We start from the raw sequence: 19,553 nt of genomic DNA on the forward strand, positions 1-19,553 counted from the left end.
GGATCCTGCATTTAGTTTAACAGCTGTCAACAATGGCTGTGGCTGAATATCAGCTCTTACTAAAAGGAAGATGCAAAATAGGGCTGTGAAATGACATGTGTTTGCTGACAGCAAATATATTCCTGATGCTTGGAAGTGTGAAACTCAGCATGAAGGTTCCATGCTTTGATAAAACTCCTACAGCATTGCTGTCAGCATGGTGAACGTATTTCAAAAGAAAAGGATCTGGGGAGCTCTCATAGGAGGGAGACAAAAAACACCAACTGCACTTGAGGCAACACATTTAAGAAATAAAGGTCAGCATGCACACTCCTAGTCAAGAGCACTTATCTGTCATAGCTTGGATTTACTGGACAGCACAACCTGTAGCATTGAGATTTGCCAAGTTCAGAATCACTGCAAGCTATGGGTACTCACTGGCCAGGAAGTTTAGAGATGAAGCTGATGAACAGGCCCTGTTTTCTTTGTGGTAATGGCACCTGAACTGGCTTCAGCTGGCCTGAGGCAGCTGATAGCAGCAGCAGCTGCTGAGCTCTGCCCATGGCTTTGCACAGGGCAGCAAAACCCCTTTACCTGGGTGCTGGCACTGTGGGACCTGCTCTCTGAAACTTGTCTCCTACTATCTCACCAGTGTTGTGACAGGGTCATCTCAACACTGTTCACTCTCCACCTCCTCCTTCTGAGATAGGGAAATGGTGGAGTCACTATCCCTGGAGGTGTTCAAGGACCACGTGGATGTGGCACTGAGGGATGTGGTGAGTGGGCATGGTGGGGATGGGTTGATGGTTGGATGAGAGATCTTATAGGTCTTTTCCAACTTCAATGATTCCATGATCTCCCTCCTCATCCCCACCACAAACCATGAATGAGCACCATCACCCATGGTGAGCTACTCCCAAAGAGCCACCTGTATGTGCAGAGGGACTAGCAGAGCTCATGCTCCCTATGACACAGAGCACCCTCCCCGTGCCACCCACGTCTGGAGAGGAGGTGTCTGGGGAGGGACCGGACTGTACCCAGCAAGGTGGAAATCTGACTCCCTAGAGCTGGATTCTAAACACACAGCAACGCCAACATAACGAGGAAAGAAAACAGCAGAAGGGGAAGCAGCAGATGTAAGGGAGGAAAGGTCCGCTCCTCTGTGACCAAGACATTTCAGAGGTAAGAAAACTTCACTCAGAAAAACCCCAAACCCTACAAAAACAAGAAATATAGTTGAATCTTGACTTAAGATTGGGAGTATTTGATCATTCATACATCATGTCATCTCACTGCTAGGACCAAGCAATGGTTTCACTGCATTCTTGGTTATTCTCTCCTGATAGAGGATTGCTATTTTCCCTGCCAGCAACAGCTTTTTGGCACTGCTAGTTTTTGGCTCATGTAATTGCCACTTAGTATTTTCACTGTGATTTACAAATAGCAGGAAACTCTTTCTCATGGCTTCCCAAAGAGCTGTGACAGACATGAGATGCTTCATAAGGGCAAGTAGAGCTGCAAGTAGTTTGCAGTGACTAAACCATGTTCTCCATAGGAACCCTTAGGAGATTTACTGAAGTCTTACATGTAAACCTGTCTTTTGGAGATAAATGTTAGCACAGACCATACAGTGTCAAGGACTCGCCTGAACAGTGGCTTCTCACCTGCTTATGTGCAAACAAATTTTGCTCCAGCTGCCCCAATAGTCTGGTCATATGGCAAATGAAGATGTATGGACTCATTCCTGGTGTTACCTGAGGTGCTACAGCAGGTATCCCACCTGCTCACCCACTGCTGTTTGAGAGCTATGCAGGTTTCCCATCAGTGTCATTCTGACATCTCCAGGGGTCTCAGCCACCACAGAATGTTGGAGATAGCTCTGCATCCTTTTGCTTGGGCATCTGACCTCCCTATTTTTGGAACAACCTCAGTGCTTCCCAGCCTGGTAGCATGTAATCTGGAGCAGTGAGCACCAATCAAATGCTCCACTGCCTCTCACCAAATGTTAGCAGAATACTTTAGCTTTGGGCTTCCATGGTGCTATGGCTTGCAGTTAGAGCCCAGATGACATGCACAGAGGTGGACCAGAGCCCAAGACTTTCCCCTTGTCCCGGGCATGCCCCAGCTTGGCTTGCTGATGCCCAGAGCTGTGCATGCTGTGGGCTCTGGAGAGGTACAGCTGTTGAGCCAGGCACAGCTGCAATGAGGATGCTTACAGCAGGTTGTGTTTGCAGGACCTAATCATAAATGTCCAGACAAGGAGCATAACAGGACCTCAGGTTTTGTTACTGTGAAGCCTTTTGTGATTCAGCCACACTGTCAACCATTATCTCTTCCCATGGGCTCTTCCAGACACCTTATGTGATTTCTGTTGAGCTAGTTCAACCTGGAAATGATCTGCCAATGATGGCCAGCATGATGAGCTGCTGGCACCATGTGCTGCTGGCAGCTACCACTGCCTGTGAGGATGGTGCTGGGAGGAAGCAGTGAGCAATATCATGCACATTCTCTGGGATCCTGGGCTGTAATGATCTATAAAAACAAGGTCAGTTTATCTGATCCACCCAACTGAACTGCTATTAGCCCTTAAAGACCTCCTTCTAACTTCACTTCTATACATTGTGCCCAGCTGGGAGCACTGTAACTGTGCAACTGCTTATGCTGCCCTCTGTCTCCGATGAGATTTTGTACCTTTCATCAGATGCTCTTTGTCATTTTCCAACCTGAGCAGTTCTATGATTCTATGATTAGACTCGTTGCTTGTCCTGATCCAGCCCCCTGACTCCCGTGGGGCAGCACTGAGCACTTTCTCACCAAGTCCAGCAGCTCTGGATGGAGGCCATTGAAGGAGAGGTTTTTATTAAACTGAAGATGTGTTGAGCCCCCCCTGCAAGAGTCACTGCATTCCCTCAGCAGGAAAGCTTGGGGGTTAAAGCTTGCTGTGTGCTTAATCCCTACCACTGGATTAAGATGAGCTTTTCTTACCAGGAAAAGCATCTGTGATCAGTCTTAAAGATGTAGCATTGGAAACCAGACCTTCTGCAGGAGCAAGCCAGCTGCCCCCATTACAGTGCAGAGCTTGTGCTAGTTTCTTGCTGCCTTAAGTGGCTGGGGATTGATACAGTGGGGTAAGGCAGAGGTCCATTTGTCCTGTGGGAACCAAAGTGCTTGCAGGGCTGGGCTCAGTAAGGAGCTAGGTCTGTACTCCTTGCCAAGTGTGCCATTCTTGGGAAGCCAGGGCTAGGGGAACAGGCTGGGCAGCCCTGCTCCTCCCACTGGCTCTGCTTCATGCTCTTGCATGCTCTCAAAAACAGGGTGCAGTGCCTCTACAGCTCACTGGCCCCAGTTCTTGAAAGAGACACTTCCACCTTAGAGGGACAACTTAGTGTTGATCATTGTCAATTCTCAGCTCTTGGAGATGGTGCAGAATCTTTTGGCTTTCTTCACATGTCCAGGCTAGGGAAGCCATTATACGTGCTCTTGCATCTTCCCTCATTCTCTGGACTTTGGATGAAAACAGCCAGAGCAACACATTGACTGATCTGTCAGCTCAGCTAAGCTGCCTTGTGATGCCAGCAACCCTAGGCAACCCTACAGGCTTGGTACAGAGTGGATGGAAAGACGCATGGTGGAAAAAGATCTGGGGGTGTAGTGGTCAGCTGTCTGAACATGAGCCATCGGTGCTCCCAGATATGCCCAATGACACCCTGCCTTGTGTCAGAGATATTGCAGCTGGAGCATGGGGGTGATCATCCCCCCTGTACTCAGCACCGTGATAAAACAAGAGGGAATGGCCTCAAGTTGTGCCAGGGGAGGTTCAGGTTGGGCATTATGAACGATTTCTTCTTAGAAGGAATGGTGCTGCAGTGGCACAGGCTGCACAGGGAGATGGTGCAGTCACCATCCCTGGAGGTGTTCCAGAACTGTGTGGATGTGGCACTGAGGGATGTGGTCAGTGGGCATGGGCTGATGGTTGGTCTAGATAATTTTAAGGGTCTTTTCCAACCTTAATGATTCTATGATTCTGTGTATTTTCTACAAAAGAAAAAAAAAAAAAAAAAAAAAAGAAAAAAGAAAAAAAAAAAAAAACAACAACAAGAACAACAACAAAAACCCTTGGGTCAATAAGGGTCATTTCTTACTAGTTCTCTGAAACAAACCTGTGTTTGAGTGTGTCTGAAGGCTCCCACACCAGCCCAGAAAGCTCCTTTGCTGGGTGGTTACTAAGGTGGCTTTGTGACCCTCCAGGGGCTTCACAATTAAATCCTGTCCTTCTCCAACAGTTACAGCGGATCCCAGAAGCAGCTGAGATGGCCACTGCACCAGAAGAGGAAGCAAATGCCATTGCCTTGGAGGAAATTCATACGGAGGGACCAGAACCCCCAAAAGGTGGGTTTGTGTTGGCAGGACCACAAATGCTGGTCCTTGTGAAGCAGGGCAAAGGCAGCATTTTGGCACTCCAGTTACCTGGATTTCAGACATCAACTTCATACTGCTTCTCTCCCACCATAGCATAGAAAATGTTCCCATTTCATAAAGACCTGAGAACGTACTATTTGACTACTGACGGGGTTTTTTTGTGTGTATGTGTCTTTCTTTCCCACTGGTGTTCAGGGCAGAAGACATTTACAGTGGAAGAAGCTGTGGAAACCATTGGGTTTGGGAGGTTCCACGTTGCACTTTTTCTCATCATGGGAAGCACTGGGGTAAGCATCCCCAACCAACACCACCAGCCTGAAGAAACACTCCCCTTGTTTTCTTTACTATTTTGCAGTAACAACTACAATCACCATAAGAACATATTGCAGCCCATTTTTATGATCTTTTTTCCACATATACCTTCTCAAGCAGGATTCCTGCTTGTGTCAACTTTGGCCAGAATCAACATTGGCCAACTCTGATATTGAACCTGTTTCAAGGCAAAAGCAAACAGGCTGACCCAGGGCATCCTGGCCTAACCACTGCCCTGAAGCTCCATCCCACTGCCTCAGAGGTTTAGGGCTACCTGGAAAACTTCCCAGGTAATGACATGCCAGGGTGCTGAGTTGACAGTAAAACTCTGGTAAAACACCCAATTTGGAAACTGGAGCCAGGCTAGGGTGAAGGTGTGATGGGGACGTAGCCACAGGATCACCACAGCTGAAGTGAGAAGGTCTGTAACTATGAATGATGGGTTTCCTTCTTAACCAATCAGCTGCCAGGGGCAAACAGTTATTTTATTTTATTTTATTTTATTTTATTTTATTTTATTTTATTTTATTTTATTTTATTTTATTTTATTTTATTTTATTTTAATAACAACAGTTTTAGGAGATTGTGGTAGGTGCCCAAATTCACAGACAGGTACTTATAAAATCAGCTTGTTTCCCGGGTGCAGTTGAAGATCTTCCACCAGCACATCTGCTTGAAAGTCTTTCCAGACTTTCTGGGCACATGCTTGGTCTCAGCACTGACCAGAAAGGAGGTTATGGTGAGGTGAGTGTCGGCCTCTTCTACCAGGTCACAGCAATGGTATGAGAAATAACAGCCTTAAGTTGCACCAGGGGAGATTCAGGTTGGGTATTAGGGAGTAGTTCCTCTCCAAAAGAGTGGTGCTGCACTGGCACCTACTGCCTGGGGAGGTGGTGAAGTTGCCATTCCTGGAAGTATTTATGAACCATGTGGATGAGGCATCAAAGGGACACGGTTAGTGGGCATGGTAAGGATGGGTTAGTAGTCAGATTGGATGATCTAAGAGGTCTTTCCCAACCTTAATGATTCTATACTGTACCTAGATATCCACTCTCTAGGTGCAGCTTTCTTCCATCCTGTCTCCACTCCTCATTCCCATGGAATGTCTTGCAGACCACGCTCAGGGCTGAGACCACCGAGGCACCACAGCTTCACAGAGCCTGTTTCAGCATGGTGATACTTCCTTGACTGCAGGCTTGGCATAGCTAGGGGCCTTTCTCTCATGGGATCCTCACGGCTTCCCTTCTTGCTAATATGTATGCTTGTCCCTAAAGGTGGCCGAAGCCATGGAGATCATGCTGATAGCTGTTGTATCCCCCCTCATCCGATGTGAATGGCAGCTTCAAGACTGGCAGGTGGCTCTCGTGACAACAGTGAGTGATTCATCCTCCCCACGCAGGCCATCCATCACATGTGCATTGTATGTGTCACCACCCCAGGCTTTATAACGTACATTTCCCAAAGGAACAAATAAATTCCAAGGCCTCTTCTCAGGGACAAGAACAGTGACACAAATGTAGAAATCTAGAGAGCAATATGACATGAGCACACACCCACAAACCAGAACTATAGTGCCAGTACAGGCTCCCATTTCCTGATGCTTTGGAAATCCCTATGACCCTTTACTTTGAGGACCATACATGACTCTGGCACTGCAATTTATCTTCCTGTTTACAGAGCATTTAACAGACACTTGATTTGAAGAGCAGAGAAGCCTGGTGCTGCTAGGAATGAGTACCCCACAGCTGTTTCCAGTTCTCCATTGTAATGCTATAATGTGATGGGAAGTACAGCAATAATAGCAGAGTGGCACAATCCTAGGCTGTAGCAAACAAGAACAAGCACAAATGCAGCAGCTGTAGATACAGAAACAAATGAAGAAAAACTGCTTACCTTTGATAGGCCTCTAGTAGACAAGGATCTCCAACAAGACACTCTCACATCCTCTGCCAACCCTTAAATGAGGTCTGGGAAGGGATGGATCCTGCCTTCACTCCTTCTGGTCTCTGAGGTGCACTGTGTGTACCTGAGCTCCCCTGGGTTAGCTCTGCCTTTCCACCAGGTGCTCAGTCATCATTTCAGCCTGTGACTCAGCATTTCTGCTGCATCCACAGATGGTGTTTTTTGGCTACATGGTCTTCAGCATAGTGCTTGGGCTCCTGGCTGACCGATATGGCCGCTGGAAGGTAAGTGGGTGCTGGGGCTGTATGTACTCTGCCTGAGCCCTCTGACAAGACAAACACAGGACCTGCTATTGTCTGTCCCTTCCATCTCTTTGCTGTGCAGCATTCCAGCAGCACTGCTGCCAGGAGGGCTTGGAGCACAGGGCTCAAAACCCTTCCAATACACCCGAGCCCTTCTCAAAGCTACTAGAATCCGGGAAGCTGCTCCTCCCATTAAGGAATTATGGGCTTCATGAAAACAAACTTTGTGGTCCCCATTCATGGCCCTTTTCTTTTCCCTTGAGCTCAGGGCCAAGCTGGCCTCTCTCTTAGCTTGCACCCTGGCCTCAGAAAACCGTAAAAATATTTGTTGTGCTGTCCCAAACAGGGAGGACCCTAGACAATATGACCCTAATTTTCCTTTGCAGATTCTGCTGCTCTCCTTCCTCTGGGGAGCTTATTTCTCTCTGCTGACCTCATTTGCCCCCTCCTACATCTGGTTCGTCTTCCTGAGGACCATGGTGGGAGGTGGTGTGTCAGGCCACGCTCAAGGGTAAGGCCATGCTTCATGCCTTATGGCAAGGATGAAGACAAACTAGCCTTCATGGGGAGGTCAGCAGCTTCCTCCCACTCTGGTGGGAACTGCTGGGGATCAGAAGGACACAAAGAAGGAAGGGAGAATCCCGAAGCACAGAAAGTCAGGTTTTTTAATGTGTTATTTTCTTTGAGGATAAGGGGGGAACATAATGAAAGCAAGTGATTCTAAATCATTCGCAGTCAAAGGGGAGGGAATGGACAGGCAATATTTGGCGCTTGGTCTCCACTGCTTACACTAGAGCGTCTTTATTTAAGGCTGTTCCTAAAAAATGAGAGCACGGCTCTGCTTTTCTTCCTCCAAGGAGGCATCCAGGGGCCCAGAGATCCCACAGCTCATTTTGGCTGACCTTGGCACAGCTCCCAGTGTCTCGTGTACTGAGCCCGATAAGCTGAGGCTGCGCCGTAACCTGAAGGAGACAGCCAGGAAGGGGCCTCCGAGGGGACTGGAAGTGCATGGGAGAGCAAATTCCCACATTGCCTTAAAGCAAAATGCTGTTCTGTTCTTTCATTGGGTCGTTGTCTATCTACCTAAACTGCAGTTCCCAAGGACTCCTCAGCCCTGGAATAGTGGAAAGGGCTGGTTTGCATTAAGCCAATGACAGAGGTCTTATTAAGCACATATATTATAAAAACAATTAGACAGGTAACAGATGAGCAAAGGCTGCTTCCTTGTAAAAAGGTCACAACAATTCTGCTTAGAGCAGCAGATTTTTCTTGAACTGATGTAAAACCTTCCCAGTTAAGTTAAACTTTTCACTTTGTCGTGGTGGAAGTATGGAGATGTGGGAGGGAAGGAGAAAATCACTGTATTCACAGCCACTTCACTAGAAGGCTGATAAAATAAGTGATTTCTTTTGTCTCTGTCAGGGAGACACATGCAACATATCAGCATGTTCTGTAGTTCCTCAAAGCCTGTGTTGAAATTCAGGGCAAGAGGCTGTGGGCTCTCCAGAAAGTGAGGCAATGCCCCCCTATAGCAAACCTCTGGTGGCATCTCCTTCACCTCCTTTTGAGACCCTGCGAAGATTGTTTTGAATGCACAGTTTTTTCCCAAACCCACTGTCTATGCAGGACAGCACAAAGCAGTTCATACTGACTCAAAAGCTCTTTGTCAAAGCAGAGTATGGGAGGCTGGTACTGCTGGAGGCTGGAGGCCAGACCAGGGCAAAGCAGGCAGGAAGAACTTATAGTTCCTCCCCACACTGGTGTTGCATGTTTTATAAAGCACCTCAACAGCTCAGATGATGGAAAGGGCCAGTATGAATCTCTGCCCCAGTGATGGCGTTGATTTTAAATCTCCCATAACACATTCAAAAAGTAAAGTGTTTAGACAGGGCTTTATTTCTGTGCAGAGTGCCAGGTGAGATATCCCCACAAATCAAGTTCCCCAAATCTTCATGTTGGCTTCTATTTAAGTCATGAGTTTTCAGAATATGCCTACTCATACATGTCACACCCACCTGTTGCATATTATTATAGAATCTTAGAATCATTTGAGTTGGAAGGGACCATTAAAGGTCATCTAGTCCAACTCTCCTGCAACAAACAGGAACACCAACACCTACGTCAGGGTGCTCAGAGCCCCATTCAACCTGACCTTGAGCGTCTCTAGCTTTCTGAACAACCTGTGCCAGTGCTTCAGCACCCATATATTCAATGGCACTGTGCAATTACAAGTTTATATTAACATATTTGAGTCTTCTGTGCTTGTGTGGAGGTCTTCAGTTGTTGTTTAGGAGGTATCCCACTACTGACTTTACGTGTGGCTGGGTTTTCTAAGGACCAATCTCTTCTGAATTGTTGCTGTCTTGGACATGTGCCTCTATTTCGAGGATGTCTGTTCTTACCGTTTTTATTTATGAAAACCTTGAAGAGAAACATAAAGTCTCAGGAGGGATGTTTGTCACAGATAAGCAGGACATCCGCAACCTAAAAACACAACTTTAACCTTGAGGAAACAGCCTCAATCAGACAGAAATATCAAATAATTAGTTTTGATACATCAGTGGAAGAGGGGCGGTCCCTCTATCTCCAGGCATCCATGCTGGATGCCGGCTGAGCCGAACAAATTGTTCTTTGATTGTACAGAAATTGTCGTTGTCTCTGTCCTTTTGCCTCGTTCCTCTTTTTCATTAGGCTTATCATAAAAACAGAATTTCTGCCTACCAAGTACCGAGGATACATGCTGCCCTTATCTCAGGTAAGAGCGGGCATATCACTGTTTCTTCTCATTCGTAGTCCCAGGAGATTTGCTGTGCTGCTGTTTGGAAGCCAGATCTCCAACAAGCCAGAATATCTGTGTTTGTTTTGGGTTGAGTGAGTGCCTCCTGTACCATGGAGTGTGTGCTGTGCGTTACTGAGGATCCACACAGACAGCTGTGTGCAGAAGAGAAGCTGTTTCTTCTCTCTTAATTGGATCATCCCAACACTGTGGGGGGACTTTGAGTGACAGCTGACATCCACCCTTTCTGCTACCTGCTGATAAATGTGCTGCCTGCCTTAATGGGGTCAGTGCTGGTGGGCTGTCACTCAGGAGTCCAGGCTGCAGCGGGAGTGCGTGTTTTCTCCACAGGGAAGTGAAATGCAGTAGTCACTGAGGGGCTGCTTAAGGCAAGGAGTGCTTATGGCTTCTCCTGCACTCAGCATTCATTGGAGTGCATCAGGCTCTCTCCAGCATTCACAGCAAGAAAAAAGTTTGTGCAAGCATGAGCCAAAAGCAAAGTGGGCTGAGGAGGGGTCTGTGATCAGGGCAGCTCAATATCTCCAGCTGGGTTGTGTTGGGATCTCACGTAAGGTAAATACAAGCCATTGGGACCGAATTGTAGTGATTATGTGTGATTAATGAGGTGGGTCTCAGATGAGGTCCTGGGCCTTGCCTTGCCTTGAAAGCCTCAGTTAGGCCTGAGATGTGCTGGGAGGGCTGTGACCACCTTTACAACGTGACTGGGGGTAAGCCCTTACTCAAATTTCTGCCAGGAGCACTTTATGCATGTGCAAATGATCTGCAAAGGCCTCGCTGAACTCATTAATTCATCTGGCTGTTGAAACAAAAAATGCTGGCATACAGTCTTGGTGGAAGCAGTAATTTGCTTTTCATTAGTGTGTTTGATCCCAGGAATTTATTATCAAAGAACCACCAGAAGATCAGAGTTATATAAAAAGGGACAGTCCCACATTTCTCTCCAGAAATGTGTTATTTCTACCCATAGATTACTCATGAACTTGCTGTGGCTTGTGGTTTGTACTGCTGGAGCTTCTTTGTGTGGTGCTCTTGAAAGGGGCTCTTCTCCTGATGGTAGCAAAGGAACCTGCAGTTTTGGGGCCAGGTTCCCCATTGGTACTGCTTGGAACTGAGTCCGCTGGAGGCCCACCAACATCCAACAGTGGAAATTTGTCCCCTTTTTGCCTTTGGTCCTTATACATCTGCTGCATCCCCAAAGAGGTTCAAACAAGAGAATTCACAGGCATGAGTGTTAGCAGAAATGTGACTGGAAGGACAAGGGCAACTACAGCAAGTTACCTGTTTTTGTCCAGAACTAATTAAGACTGCCCTCAGACAGTCCCAAACTCATCTTTGCAGACAGCAGGAGAAGGGATGAAAATAAGCAAATTGTTGTTGTTATGTTCAAGCCTTTTAATCCTTCTGTTTCCCTTGGGAAGGTGTTCTGGTTGGCAGGATCCTTGTTAATTATTGGCCTGGCATCAGTGGTAAACCCAACCATTGGCTGGCGGTGGCTGATCAGAATCGCCTCCATTCCTGGCATCATTCTCATCATGGTATTCAAGGTAGGAAGAGCCTTTCCTCACTTCCTGCAGCCACTGACCTGGCATTTCCCTAGTCACCAAGAGGCATCAACCTTAGTAGTAGTAACAGTAACAGGTGCCTCTTCCCATCTTAGAAATTCATTATTTAAGGGATAGTTCTGTTAAACCTGTGTCTTTGGGTCCCTCTCTGGCAACGGTCTGTGGCAGACCTCCAGAAGCCAGTGCAAGGGCAAAGTCAGTTCTTAATAAGAGAGCTGAGAGATCTTAGACCATGCAGTTCCAGCAGAGGTGCCCTGGGGGACAGCTGGAGAGAGCATCCCAAGGAATAACTTGTAACCCTGCACCAATCTTGTCAGACTCCTGGGCAGGATATGGGATGTGGGCAGCACAGACTGCTAGGAAAGAGGCAGGAGGGCTTTCTAATACTGCTCCACTTTCAGTTCATACCTGAGTCAGCACGTTACAATGTGTCCACGGGGAATAACACGGCTGCCCTGGCCACGCTGCAGAGGATAGCCAAGATGAACCGGGCAGCAATGCCAGAGGGAGTGTTGCAGGAACCTCCCGAGGTAAGCTCAGCCTGCAGCATTGCCTCACCACATTATCCTTTCTCACCCCATACAATCTCATCTCATCTTGTCTCAGCCCCTCTTGTCCCATCCCATCCTGACTCATCCCATCCCGTCCCTGGTCCACTGGTACCTGGATAAAAGGATGTGAGCAAGGCCACCAAGCACATTTCACTCCACATCTCTCACATTTGCTGCCTTTACCACAAAAAGAGCTCCAAACAAGGTGCTTTCTACCACCACTTGCTGCTTTCAGGGTGTCTGCAGCACCACAGGACCCTGGTCCTGCCCACTGGGGTGTCCCTGGGGACTGTGGCCATAGGACAAGGCCCTTCTGCTGGTCCCAGTGCCTTCCCCAACCACCAATTCCACCTCTTCCAAGCAGCTTGGGAGCTGAACACTTATCTTGTCCAGGGCCCCACTCTTTTAAGTCCCTTTCCTGGACCTCTTTGCTGTTTATTCAGTCCCACAGGCACCAGGCATTATCCTCAGCAGTTCATGCAAGATGGTGCCATTGTATTGGAATTAATTAGGATTAAGACTTCCCTGTCTTTTAATTGAATTTATGTAATAGAACCACAATGGCTACACACAGGGCTTTGCTTAGACATCCACCCTTCCAGGCTTATATCAATAAAAAATAGAAAGGCAGCCCCATACCTGTCCCTGTGGACTTGGAGTGGTGTGTGGGATTGGGTGTGTGGGGTACTCTCTTCTCCTCCCTCCTTGCTTTGCAGCATGCCCTCCCACAGCCATCTTCTGAAAAAGGACTTCTTTTCTGGAGGGTGCTGTGCTCTCTATCCATCCATACATGCCAGGAGATGCCCAGGGCATGTGCACTGAGGCCAGGGCACCAATTGCTGCCACAAAGCATTTGCTCTGATGTGAAAAGTGCCTTTCTACCAAATTATTTGCAGGAAAGAAGAGGAAGATTCAAAGACCTCCTCCACCCCAAGTACCTAAGAACCACTCTGCAGATATGGATCATATGGTAAAGAAAGTTATATATACATATATATTCTCTTATCATTCCCTTGGCACTGGTTGGCTTGGTCTCCCCACAGTGAGCACCATGGTGCCCTCAGTTTGCTTTCACTCCTTGTTGCCAGTTTGTTCATCCTGAGAGAAGACACGTGTGCTGCCCCCACTGTTAGAGGGCTCAAACAGAAACTCAGTGACTGGTACCAGTGCCACAGGCTGGGGAGATGTAAGATTGCAGAGAGACGAGTTCCATTTGCCTTGTTCCCTGTAGCTGTATGCACGGGTAATATATGTTTCATTGACTTGGCTGTCTGGAATGGAAATGGATAAAGAATGGGTCCGTGGGAACTCATTGACCCAAAATGTTGCTAAGCCAGGCCTTGAATATTTGATGTTTTTTCCCATCGACTTGTATGACTATTATGAAATATCTTTTTGTTTCTTAATCCTCCTTTCTCTCCGGCTCCCCCAGGAGGTACTGGCGTGTTCTCAGGTTTGTGTCCCTGTCTCTTTGTGCCCTCAGCATCCCCATATCCCCAGGCAGCTCATTTTGCAGCCCACACTCTGCAGATTGTTTCCGAAATTGCCAGAGGGGATTAAAACAAAAAACCAACCCCCTCCCCCCCCCAAAAAAAAAAAGTGAAGATGACTTCTCAGCCTGCTTATGATGAGGCGTATGCTGAATTACGTGATAATGACACAGCCAGGCTGTCACTGCCAGTGCCCTGTTGTTGGCAGTAAGCCTGGGTGCGGTGTGAGCCTCTCCAGCTGATGAAAACTCCTTTGGAAAATCTCTATACAGAAAGAACAGGGAGTAAGGTACCCACACAGATCCTACATGTGAGCTGTAAGCACTAGGTGTGCCCTTCAGGAAGGAAGGGGCAGTATGGGAATGCCTCCACTTACAGACAAGTGATCAAAAGGGCACACTGTCCTCTGCATGACCCCAGTACTGATACCTCCCGGCCTGGAAGTATTAGGAGGTTGGGTGGATGCAGAACAACACATTCCCAGCTGGATCACTGCATCTCCTGCCCAGAGGCAGCAGTGCTTTGCAATGCTTTGCAGTGCAGCAGTCTACAGCCAGCAGTGAAGGAGGAGCTGAGGGATGCAGGAGCATTTCCTTGTGTTAAAAGTAGAGTGGGAAGGTGGCAGTGTCAGCAGTGAGCATCCGGCCAACGCAGCAGTGTTACAATCAGAAGGGATGTCAGTGTGTCAAGGCTTACAAGCAAGCTCTTGGCATTAAACTTTTAATGAAAGTATGTTGATTTCATGGCTTCTTCACTCATCTTTTCCTTTCTTGGGGTAAAACAGCAATGATAGGAAGGGGAAAAGACCATGCACACTTGCAGCGTTGCTGTAGAAATGCATAGGTGAGCTTCATAAAATCATAGAATCATTAAGGCTGAAAAAGACCTCTAAAATCATTCAGTCCAACCAGCAGCCCATCCCCACCATGCCCACTGACCACGTCCCTCAGTGCCACATCCACACAGCTCTGGAACACCTCCAGGGACAGTGACTGCACCACCTTCCTGTGCAGCCTGTACCACTGCAGCACCACCTTTTCTGAGAAGAAGTATTTCTAATATCCAGCCTGAGCCTCCACTGGTGCAACTTGAGGCCATTAACTTTTGTCTTGTTGCTGTGATCTGGGAGAAGAGGCTGATCCCCACCTTGCCACAACCTCCTTTCAGATCGTTGCAGAAAGCAGTAAGGTCTGCTCTGAGCCTCCTGTTCTCCAGACTGAACAACCCCAGTTCCCTCAGCTGCTCCTCATCAGGGAGCTCAGCAGTTCTCTCTCCTGCTGCACAGCACAAACCAGTCCTAAAGGGCAAGTGAGTAGCAAGCTGGGAGCTGGAGTGGGCTCCTCCGAGGAAGAGGCTCATGGACAGAGGTGGCAGTGCTTTGCCATGTGCTGGGTGACTGCTGACTTGGTGGGTATCCTCAGGCTTAGGGTGATAGACGAGGGTGCCAACCACGCATCACTGTGGCACTAGTGTGTACAGGGAGTTACTAGGACCCCAAACCTGCTGCATTCCAGTGCCATTTTCCTTGCCTTCCCCACTCACACCATTCTCCTCCCTGCAGGCTTGGCATAGCTTTTGCTTACTATGGAGTCATCTTGGCCAGTGCTGAGCTGCTGGAACGGGACCTGGGCTGCACCTCGAGGACACCACTGAGCAAGAACTCTGGCCCTGTCTCAGAGGAGAGCAGCAGCCCCTGCTACTGCCGCCCCTTTGGCCCTTCTGCCTACCGGACCATGATCATCAGCACCGCGGGGGAGATTGCACGTAACCTCCTCTCCCCTTCTTGTGCTCACTGCAAAACTGAGAGCCCTAAAACCTAACGTTATGGTCTCTCTTCTGTCTTAGTAAATCCCCTGAACATTCTCGGCATCAACTTCCTTGGCAGACGCCTGAGCCTGTGCATCACCATGGGATGTACGGCACTGTTCTTCCTTCTCCTCAACATCTGCACATCCAGGTAACTGTTCAGTTCCATGAGAGCTGTGGTTATTGAACTGACCTGGGGGAATTTCTAAGGAGGGCCCCATTCGAGATGGCAGAGGTAAATATCTGCTGGAGTCCTGTAAATGAGCCCCTGTCGGGAGGGTTACAGCCATTCACTTAGGCACCAACTGCTTAATTGCCATTATTGTCATAATTTCCATTTTTTTCTGCCTTATCTCTAGCCTGAGCATGGCTAACTAGAGAGTTGCTTCAGCTTCTTTACAGCAGTAGCAAACATGCACTGTTAATGGACTAAACAAACAACTACACTTGCCAGCAACCAATTTTGCCTTACTTCAAGCTCGTCAAAGCCTTAGAATAGTGAAAGCATTCCAGGCTGTGCCTCTGAAACTGTTCGTTGACGCTAACAATTTGCTTCACACTGCTTTTAGTGCAGGCATGACTGGCTTTCTCTTCATGCTGCGCGCCTTGGTTTCAGCAAACTTCAACACCATCTACATTTACACTGCAGAGGTGGGTCCTTCTGAAGGTACTTTGCATCACAGCAGCATTAAAGTTGGAAAAGACCTCTAAGATCACTGAAAATCCTACTGCCAGCCCATCACACCATGCTCACTATGTTCCCCAGTGTCACGTACTTGAAGTGTCACAGCACTTGAACCTGCTCTGAGGCATGGAAGCCCATTAGCCAGGATTGCTGCCATATGTGTTGACAAGCTAAGAGTCAGCTTCCCTGAACTGAGTTTCTCTGGCTTCCTGGCCACTCTGTCTTCATATGTGGGAACAGAAAACTAGCTGGAGGTGACAAGAGCAGCCAGGACAGAAGTGCCCTTCTGGGCTGCTTGTTGGCCAGCTACTACTAAATGTTGTTTCTGAGGATGTTACACATTATCAGGCACCTTCCAAAAATCTCAGTTTTCTCCCAGTCCCTGTGAGGTTAGACCATATGCTACCACTGAAAGGAACCTTTTCCAGCGCTTACATTAGCTGAGGTAGCTAGTATAAGAAGTTCTGTATGTGTGTATTTGCACCCAGTGGAAACTGTTGTGTTCTGTCTGCAGTTTTAACCATTCAGAGAGTATCTCCTCATAGCACACTATTTTTAAGCATGTATCAGACTTTACTAAATACCAGCTTTTTAATCATCCAGAATTGGATGCTGTCGGTGTGAAAACCATTGATGTAATAGCCATACTGCAAACCACGAATACACAAGATTTAATCAAAGACCAAAAGCAAACTTGGAAATACTCTTTCCAGACACATGCCCAGACTCTTCTGGAACTACTTTATGTTCTCTGGCTTGGCCAAGCCTTATTTGAACAAAGGCCTAAGTGACAACACTTGCTAAAATCTACTGACATGAATGGGACTTAAATTAAGCCAAGTGTATACTGAAGTGTTTTATTGACATGGGTGTTAGGGAGATGTGAAAAATACACAAGGCATAGTAGGATGCCAAGCTGTGTGATGTGGCTGACATGCCTGAGGGACAAGATACCATTCAGTGAGACCCAGGACAGGCTTGAGCAGCAGGCCCAGCCGAACCTCATGAGGTTCAACGAAGGTAGGTGGAATGTCTTGCACCTGGGTCATGGAAACCCTCATGGGGTACAAGCTGGGGGATGTAAGGATAGAGCACAGCCCTACAATGTCTGTTGTGACAGGACAAGGGGGAATGGTTTCAAACTAAAAGAGGAGAGATTAAGATTGGACATAAGGAAGAAGGTTTTTTTTACAATAAGTGTGACACTGGAACAGGTTGCCCAGAGAGGAGGTGGGTGCCCTGTCCTTGGAGACACTCAAGGTCAGGCTGAAGGGGCTTTGAGCGCCTGATCTAGCTGTAGGTACCCCTGTACATTGCAGGAGAGTTGGACCAGATGAACGTAAAGGTCTCTTCCAACTCAAATGAATCTATGGAATGAGAGCGAATGTCACAAATCATTGTTGCGTTAATCTGACTTCTTTCTGCCCTGTGTCAGGTTTATCCCACCACAATGAGAGCCCTGGGGATGGGAACCAGTGGGTCACTGTGCCGTGTTGGAGCTATGGTGGCACCATTCATATCACAAGTAAGAGCACCACTGACAATGTCAGTAAGCCTTGTGTCAAATGTTACCATCAGATACACAGGGATGTGTCCCTGAAGTTAACAGAAAAGGGGGAGGCATTCAGTCCAGGTGGTTTTCTGGTTTGCTTTTCCAAACTCATTTGTTCTTTACCTGATATTTATACATTGTGCTTGGACAGTCTTTGCCAGATGTGGATCTGGATAACCCATTTCCCAGGGTTAACTTGCTATTGTCTGCTGCTGTCTGAAAGCTCTTAGATTCACGAGTGGCATTTTCTGGGTGCTGCTGAGTCCCTCATGCATTTGCAACCCACTGTCCACTCTCTAATTCCTAATTAACCGCTTGGCGGTTCAGATGTTTGAACTGTTTCTTTCTTTCTTTCAATCTGCAGGTTCTTATGAGTGCATCTTTCCTTGGGGCCCTGTGTCTTTTCTCAGCTGTGTGTGTTGTGTGTGCAATCTCTGCCGTCACACTACCCATCGAGACCAAGGGCAGAGCACTGCAGGTTTGTATGGGCTCTCCAAGAGCTTCTCCATATCTACGGGCTACTTAGAGACAGTAAATCTTGATTCAGCCAGAAGGACAACCAAAATCTTCCGGAGGTTTGTAAGCCAAAACAAGGACTGAGAGATAAACAGAGAAAGGTGCTGTTGTAGCAACAGGAAGCACTGTTACCCCGGTTGCCTAAACTCATTTCTCATATAAGAACAAACAGGAATGCCTGTCCTAGCCCCAGCTCCCTCGCTATAACATGTTAGCTTAAGTTAGCACAAGGCCTTCTTTGCTATCTCTGGTCCCCATCTGAAGTTGCTGCATGTATTCTCCTCTACCTCTGCTGCAGGCAGAAAAGATAGCAGCTAACAATTAACTCCTTCAAGTACTAAAGCCACTTTTACACTAAATTCAAGTCAAAAGCCCCTGCTGCATCAGCCTATTAACCTAAACCCTTGTGGCTAGTATGTGGCTCTTGAGACAATCAGACAAATCACTAAGCCCAAAGATCAAGGGAGAAAAGTCAGTTGTAGGCAATTTAGCTGGAAGAGCATGGGAATTTTCATGTCACGGAAGAGGCATGTCCTCTTCCTTCATGTTCTTCTGCAGTCTTACCCATACAAGCCAGAAAATCATAGGATTGGTAATCCACACTCTTTAGCAGCCTAGGGCCAGACAGATGTTTGATTAACCTGCTTGACATGAGATTCAGGACCAGACTGAAAAAAAATACATACAACCACATGCATACATACATTACACATGTACACACACACACAGGTTCATTGGGCCTCAACTCTGGTTTCCACAAGGCGCATGGGACAATTAACCTTAGGGTTTTTGATAAAGCAACACATTAATGATCGACTGCTTCTTTAAGGTGAACGCTTTAAAGTGTTCAGTCAGGTTGGGTTGGGCCCTGGGCAGCAAGATCTAGCACAAGGCATCTCTGCCCTTGCAACCTTTAAATTCCCTTCCAACCCAAGCCACTTCTTGATTCTAATCTATGTCTCCTCCTGTTTAAGTTTATTAGGACAGCATCAGTTTATTCTTAAAGTAGCCACAGGGATTGCCAATCAGAGGCAAAATTTTGGGGGCACATATCCAAATGGATATTGTTTACCCTCTGTATTCATTTCTGTTGTTGTTTTTTTTCATGTGCATTCTGTTAATTTTATGGGTTTTGTGTGTTTTTTTTTCCCCTCTCTTAGCAAGTAAAATGAAAGCGTTTCATGTTGGATTGGGTACAAAAGAAAAAGAAACCTTTGGAATCCATCATTTCCTGTGAGCCACATTTGATGTCGATTGCTTCTCCATACCATTCCCATTAGACAAAAATACAACTGATCAGTGTAAGAGCTACGATTTGCACAAAGGGCTGCTTTCTCAAGCACATTCCCCTTCCTATGATTCAATAAAAATCTTTTCTACCCATCTCATGAAGAAAGAGGAAGACTCTTTACTAGTAGTGCTATTAGTGGTGTTATGCCGCAAAAAAAGTTGGAAAAAAAACCCCATCATCTCTAATTGCTTAAGCAGACAAAGAAGGAACAAAATACACAAAGAAGATGTGGTTTTGCCATAGCAGCATGAGAGGACTCAGTACCGAGTTATGAAAAACAAACTAACATTCCTCAAATATTTGTTCTTATCTCACCTGCATTAAAAGGTAACTTTAACATCTCAGATGTCATCACATTGGTAATTTCTGAAGGTCCGTAGGGTGACACC

General features: G+C 47.1%; 1 protein-coding gene across 2 annotated transcripts; it reads left to right on the forward strand.

Annotated features, from left to right (window-relative positions):
- The first annotated feature begins 6,824 nt into the window (after window positions 1-6,824).
- Window positions 6,825-19,107, forward strand: SVOPL (SVOP like). Of its 2 annotated transcripts, XM_072356337.1 has the most exons (12): window positions 6,825-6,896; window positions 7,301-7,425; window positions 9,606-9,669; window positions 11,130-11,255; window positions 11,675-11,803; window positions 12,721-12,794; window positions 14,876-15,078; window positions 15,160-15,271; window positions 15,690-15,771; window positions 17,241-17,330; window positions 17,722-17,835; window positions 19,034-19,107. In XM_072356337.1, exons 1-12 carry the CDS (start codon window positions 6,825-6,827, stop codon window positions 19,043-19,045), a joined length of 1,203 nt encoding a protein of 400 aa, XP_072212438.1. In that variant the 3' UTR covers window positions 19,046-19,107. The 2 variants fall into 2 exon arrangements, with proteins under 2 accessions (XP_072212438.1, XP_072212429.1); XM_072356328.1 differs by lacking the exon at window positions 19,034-19,107 and having other exon boundaries at window positions 17,722-17,883.
- Window positions 19,108-19,553: the final 446 nt, after the last annotated feature.

Source organism: Excalfactoria chinensis, chromosome 1 (genome assembly GCF_039878825.1).
Source record: "Excalfactoria chinensis isolate bCotChi1 chromosome 1, bCotChi1.hap2, whole genome shotgun sequence".
In the NCBI taxonomy this organism is placed as follows: Eukaryota; Metazoa; Chordata; class Aves; order Galliformes; family Phasianidae; genus Excalfactoria; species Excalfactoria chinensis.